This window comes from Salvelinus fontinalis, chromosome 32 (genome assembly GCF_029448725.1).
Source record: "Salvelinus fontinalis isolate EN_2023a chromosome 32, ASM2944872v1, whole genome shotgun sequence".
Classification (NCBI taxonomy): Eukaryota; Metazoa; Chordata; class Actinopteri; order Salmoniformes; family Salmonidae; genus Salvelinus; species Salvelinus fontinalis.
This window is the reverse complement of record NC_074696.1, coordinates 29915195-29922183: the sequence shown is the minus strand read 5'-3', so window position 1 is coordinate 29922183 and position 6989 is coordinate 29915195. Positions and strand designations below refer to the sequence as shown.

At 46.6% G+C, this 6989-nt stretch overlaps 1 protein-coding gene across 3 annotated transcripts in view; it reads right to left on the bottom strand.

The window, feature by feature from the left end:
* Positions 1–386: 386 nt before the first annotated feature.
* LOC129831055 (transcription factor HIVEP3-like) overlaps positions 387–6989 on the bottom strand; it is a 45627-nt gene continuing 39024 nt past the window's right edge. For all 3 annotated transcript variants that reach the window (XM_055894057.1, XM_055894059.1, XM_055894058.1), the window contains exons 5-7: positions 4895–4987; positions 3251–4800; positions 387–2566 (exon numbers count right to left, since the gene is read on the bottom strand). In XM_055894057.1, coding sequence (XP_055750032.1) covers positions 1814–2566; positions 3251–4800; positions 4895–4987 — 2396 coding nt within the window. In that variant the 3' untranslated portion in view covers positions 387–1813. The remainder of the gene's footprint in view (positions 2567–3250; positions 4801–4894; positions 4988–6989) is intronic.

Genomic DNA, 6989 nt, shown 5'->3' with positions numbered 1-6989 from the left:
CCGTTTGGGATAGAGCGATAGAATACTCAGTGGGTGACAACATTTGGAGGGTTGCAGATATGAATTACAATTCTAAAGGGTTTGAATTGCTCCATACACTCCATGGCATTGTACAGGACTAGTATGTGACTAGTTCTGACTGAGATATGTGTGTGTCTCACCTAGCTATGTTAAGATGAATGCACTAACTGTAAGTCGTTCTGGATAAGAGCATCTGCTGAATAGCTCAAAAGTAAAATCGTACGAGACTAGTGAGGGACCAACACTAACAGCCACAAGATGGCGATATAAAATACAAGATATACTGTAGCACTGTTGAATGATGCTGCATTGAATTAAACAGAACCAAATGTTTAGATCGAAAGAAAATATACACAGGGACACCATTTCATTATAAATCTGTAAAAACTCGTTTTAATGGTAAAAGACACATGAAAACGACAAATATGGAAACGGCTGCCTTTATAAAAACGACCTGTTATTACTGTGTTTATGGCAATAAATAGACTGCATCATGTACAGCAGATGATCAAAACAAGATATATTTCTATGAATATTCAATGAGTGGAGTTAGCTTTTCTACCCCGAATGTGTGTTCCTATTCCAAGATTTACTCTCAACGAGATAGTAGAGCATAAGATATTATTCTAACCCTGATTCTTCAAAACAGCCAGGCAACATATATAAAATGAACAATCTTTAAATATGGAATCCGTAGTAGGGAAAACGGTGCCACTGTCTGCCCCAAGGCCGTTGTTTTTGTTTTGTTGACGAAGCGGTGGTGAGGAGCGTCCCAAACCTTGTAAAAAAAAAAAGCGTGACATATTCTGCCGTTCTATCGCGCGTGCAATGATGTTTGAGTGAAAAACAACAGTGTTCGTTGTTTGCAGTGACTTTGTTGTTGTAATATCGCACACGGACGTGGTGGTTTCACCATCAAGGATTCCAGCTTTAAAATGAACAAAAAATCACAGTCATTAAGAATAACATTCCAAGCCACAATCTTGACACAAATTGCACTTCAAAATACTGGTCAGGGTGAGATGTCTAGTACCTTTCTATATTTGGTTGTACAGGAGTAGGATCTTAATTTGACCACACGTTTGTTGCCGAGACTTTCCCTGCACCGCAGGAAATGCAGATTAACTTTGTGATTTACATAAATTCACTGTAACCCCACACTAACACACGGTTATATTAACAGTATTGCACTTTTCATGTAGCCTACTTCTGACCAGCCTACCCACCGATCAAGCAACATTATGGTCTAAACGTTCAAATCCTGTTGCTGCAGGATTATTTTGCTGTGACAATATATGTCAAATGATGACCTTACACCTGTACATCATACAGTATAAAAACAGCAAGAGTAGTATAATGTATTATAGAGTTATCAAAGGGGTCGACGGGGGAATAGATTAACTAAATAAAATCTTTATCTACATTTCATTCCAGATCTCACAGAGGATAGTACAGAATTGCATAAGAGCACATCAATAATAAATTAACAGCAATGCCATTAACCAAAAGAAGAGAGTAAAAAAAGATTACAAAACATATACTGCATATTCAACATATCTATATATTATTCATATAATTACATAATCACATTATAGTCAGAAGCCGTACGCTCCCGAACGCTCTTCTTGGATTCCTTTTGTCTTCTTCAGTCTCAAAAACAGAATTGTTTCTAGCTCTGCGATCATGGCTGTCTCTGAAATGGCACCGTATCCCCTACGTAGGAAATACGTTGCCATATCAGATGTACCCAAGACAAGTCTGTTGCACTGTTCCCTAATGGTGCTCCTTCCTATCAGAGTTTAGTCTGGAAAGAAGGTGGCGTCTTTTGGCCTTGGGTAGTCACTGGAAAAACACTTCCTTCTCTAAAGTGTGTATCTGTATCTCTTTCTGTGTGTGTGGTTCCCTTGGACAAAGTGCTTGTCCGGGTGCCTGTAGTGTGTGAGCTGCCTGCTACCTCTGTCCCAGTGAACAGTAGTTTAGTCTCTTCCCTTTGACTCAAACTCCCATGATTCTCTGGTCTCATGGTGCACACGTGTACATGGGCCATACCTGCCTTGTCTGGGAGAGGTGTTGACTGTCTGCACTCGGCCCCTGCCTCTCCCTCTCCTACCCTGTTGTCCTGGTAACTGGTGTGCATGCTAGTGCTAGGCCTATCAGCCTCTTTCAGACTGTTCTGATTGTCCTTCAATGATGAAGGCCAACTAAGTGGCACTTCGTCTAGTCCAGCTCTCCTGATCCTGGACCGGTCCATCTCTGAAGGGGTAGGGGTGTTCTGGGCTGTCATGGACTGGTCCATCCTTGCCGGAGTAGGAGTGTCCTTTGCTGCCACAGGGCTAGTCACCAAGCTGTAGAGTGGACTGGTCCTGGGCTGTACCATGTGGATCCCCCCAATGGGGATCAGCAGGTTGGCAGTCCTGGCTAGCTGCTGGGAGTGGAGAGGCAGGTGGCTGAGGACACCCCATTGGCCCCCTCGGGATAGTCTAGTCCTGGGGGACAGGAGAGGGGGACGCAGCTCGTCATCCTCCTGAACAGAGTAGCTCTTCATCTGGGTGGGGATGAGGGGAAGGAAGAGTGTACAGGTTTGAACCACAACACAACCAAACCACAACGGCAACACGACTTGTGGTATCATATGGTGAGCTGACTGAGAAATTGACACAAATTTAGAGGCTGATGACACAGTCCCTGTGGTTACAGTCTAAGTCATCTAATGATAGGTGTGTGTCTCGTTTTACCACCGACTGCCCAGAACACATCGTTTGTGTCTATTTGGGATCTCTCGCATTATTTTTAGGTTTTGTGTTGTTGGTTTGGTTTGAATCAAATAAAACTACCCTTCCTTCCTTTTCCTAGAAAGGTGTGACTTTAAAATAACCCTGAATGTACCCGCCTGCATATCTGTATTTGTTTTGGATGGATATTTTACTTGAATTTGGCTGTTTAGCCCTCACAGGAACTGCTTTGTGTACAGAAAAGGGTTTATTTTAATCTCTGAACCAAACCGACTAAGCAAACAGAGACAGATCACATTGCAGGTGAGTGAGCAGCACTGTGGTTATCAAACCAGTCCGTCCCCACGTTATAGCCATTCAATTAAATTATACAACAAAAATTCAAGCAAGCCAAACAGTCTTCTATAGCTACCTTGATCAAATATCAACAAGGTTGGACACAAAGTGTGTCTGTGTTGTGTTCTAAAGTTGACAGAGAGAGACTGTGAAATACTCACCAGCCGTGCCTTGGAGCTTGTAGCTGTAGCAGGTCTGTCCCTGTGGGGATTTGAAGATGGGTCTCTGGGCAGACGGATTCTGTGTTGAGCAGGGATGGTTGCCTGAGGGGCAGGGGAGCCACCACTGGGGGACTTGGGCCTGACAGGTGAGAGGCCTCTTAGGGGGGACGGATGTCTCTCTAGGGAGGGGGAGACATGACAACCTAGCAGAGACAGAGAGGAGGGTGGGGAGGGGTGACAGGGGGCAGGAGACAGTTTATGACTAGGGGGGAGAGATGAGAGTGTTGGATGAGAGGGGTGGCAGGAGACAGGAGAGAGGTCATCCCTAGGGGAAGGGCAGCGAAGAGGAGACAGGTCCACTCTAGGGGATAGGGAGTGAGCAGGAGACAAGTGTTGAGATGGAGATGAGGACAGGTGATGAGATGGAGATGAGGACAGGCGATGAGATGGAGATGAGGACAGGTGATGAGATGGAGATGAGGACAGGTGATGAGATGGAGATGAGGACAGGCGATGAGATGGAGATGAGGACAGGCGATGAGATGGAGATGAGGACAGGTGATGAGATGGAGATGAGGACAGGCGATGAGATGGAGATGAGGACAGGCGATGAGATGGAGATGAGGACAGGTGTTGAGATGGAGATGAGGACAGGTGATGAGATGGAGATGAGGACAGGCGATGAGATGGAGATGAGGACAGGCGATGAGATGGAGATGAGGACAGGTGATGAGATGGAGATGAGGACAGGCGATGAGATGGAGATGAGGACAGGCGATGAGATGGAGATGAGGACAGGTGATGAGATGGAGATGAGGACAGGCGATGAGATGGAGATGAGGACAGGCGATGAGATGGAGATGAGGACAGGTGTTGAGATGGAGATGAGGACAGCTGTTGAGATGGAGATGAGGACAGGCGATGAGATGGAGATGAGGACAGGTGATGAGATGGAGATGAGGACAGGCGATGAGATGGAGATGAGGACAGGCGATGAGATGGAGATGAGGACAGGTGATGAGATGGAGATGAGGACAGGTGATGAGATGGAGATGGAGATAGGGCTGGGGCTGGAGATGAGGGCAAGCAATGAGATGGAGATGAGGACAGGCGATGAGATGAAGATGAGGACAGGTGATGAGATGGAGATGGAGATAGGGCTGGTGATGGACAGTGGCGTGGGGAGCGGTGACCAGCGCAGTCCAGGTGCCTTCTCCGGGAGAACAGAGCTCTCTTCTTGCTGGGGGAACCAGCAGGGTAACAGAGGCTTGGCTCTTGGGGATTTAGCCTCTGAGGCTGGCTGGGCTGGCTTGGCCCAGATGTTCTGGTCCTGTCCTGTTCTGTTGTGGTTCTGTTCTGGTTTGGGGGTTTGGGTGGCTTCAGGTGGCTTGTGGAGGAAGGGTCTTCATGGGACCAGGACTCCTCTTCACCATCATCATCTTCATCATCATACTCGTTGTCATCGTCATCTTCTTCAGTTTCGCTGACGTCAGAGTATCGGTGCTCGTCCTGTCCTGTCTCTGGCCAGACTGAGCAGTCTTCACTGCCTCCTGAGAGGAAGGGGGGGAGTATGAGGCAACACAACACAGCAAAGTATTATTGGATACAGTAAGAGGTGGACACAGCAACATAACATCATCCTACCTTCCTCAGCCTCTTCCAGGGAAGAGCCAGTCATTGGCCCGTCATGGCATTTCTTCCCATGGGCCTTGGACTTCATGTGTTTAGTGAGGTTCCCTGGAATAACAGAGAACTATCACATTACCATCCCGAGACATCACTAACAACACACTGGATGAACAGAGATGTCAACTCTAAGCAGGTCAGCAGTACCCTTTCCTTAAAAATCTATTTTATAAGAGAGACCTGATTCCAAAAAGGCAGCAATTCCAGTACCTATCCACCTATCCATAACCACTAGAAAGTTGCAGTCCTGTGACTATCTGTAGCCACAACAAGGCAGCAGTCCTGTGACTATCTGTAACCACAACAAGGCAGCAGTCCTGTGACTATCTGTAACCACAACAAGGCAGCAGTCCTGTGATTATCTGTAACCACAACAAGGCAGCAGTCGTGTGACTATCTGTAACCACAACAAGGCAGCAGTCGTGTGATTATCTGTAACCACAACAAGGCAGCAGTCCTGTGACTATCTGTAACCACAACAAGGCACCAGTCCTGTGATTATCTGTAACCACAACAAGGCAGCAGTCCTGTGACTATCTGTAACCACAACAAGGAGGCAGTCCTGTGACTATCTGTAGCCACAACAAGGCAGCAGTCCTGTGACTATCTGTAGCCACAACAAGGCAGCAGTCGTGTGACTATCTGTAGCCACAACAAGGCAGCAGTCCTGTGACTATCTGTAGCCACAACAAGGCAGCAGTAGTGTGACTATCTGTAACCACAACAAGGCAGCAGTAGTGTGATTATATTTAACCACAACAAGGCAGCAGTCCTGTGACTATCTGTAGCCACAACAAGGCAGCAGTCGTGTGACTATCTGTAACCACAACAAGGCAGCAGTCGTGTGATTATCTGTAACCACAACAAGGCAGCAGTCCTGTGACTATCTGTAGCCACAACAAGGCAGCAGTCCTGTAACTATCTGTAGCCACAACAAGGCAGCAGTCCTGTGATTATCTGTAACCACAACAAGGCAGCAGTCGTGTGACTATCTGTAACCACAACAAGGCAGCAGTCCTGTGACTATCTGTAACCACAACAAGGCAGCAGTCGTGTGATTATCTGTAACCACAACAAGGCAGCAGTCGTGTGATTATCTGTAACCACAACAAGGCAGCAGTCGTGTGATTATCTGTAACCACAACAAGGCAGCAGTCATGTGATTATCTGTAACCACAACAAGGCAGCAGTCCTGTGACTATCTGTAGCCACAACAAGGCAGCAGTCCTGTGATTATCTGTAACCACAACAAGGCAGCAGTCGTGTGATTATCTGTAACCACAACAAGGCAGCAGTCCTGTGACTATCTGTAGCCACAACAAGGCAGCAGTCCTGTGATTATCTGTAACCACAACAAGGCAGCAGTCCTGTGATTATCTGTAACCACAACAAGGCAGCAGTCCTGTGACTATCTGTAACCACAACAAGGCAGCAGTCCTGTGACTATCTGTAACCACAACAAGGCATCAGTCCTATGATTATCTGTAACCACAACAAGGCAGCAGTCCTGTGACTATCTGTAACCACAACAAGGCAGCAGTCCTGTGATTATCTGTAACCACAACAAGGCAGCAGTCCTGTGACTATCTGTAACCACAACAAGGAGGCAGTCCTGTGACTATCTGTAGCCACAACAAGGCAGCAGTCCTGTGACTATCTGTAGCCACAACAAGGCAGCAGTCGTGTGACTATCTGTAACCACAACAAGGCAGCAGTAGTGTGATTATATTTAACCACAACAAGGCAGCAGTCGTGTGACTATCTGTAACCACAACAAGGCAGCAGTCGTGTGATTATCTGTAACCACAACAAGGCAGCAGTCCTGTGACTATCTGTAACCACAACAAGGCAGCAGTCGTGTGATTATTTGTAAACACAAAAAGGCAGCAGTCGTGTGATTATCTGTAACCACAACAAGGCAGCAGTCGTGTGATTATCTGTAACCACAACAAGGCAGCAGTCCTGTGACTATCTGTAGCCACAACAAGGCAGCAGTCCTGTGATTATCTGTAACCACAACAAGGCAGCAGTCGTGTGATTATCTGTAACCACA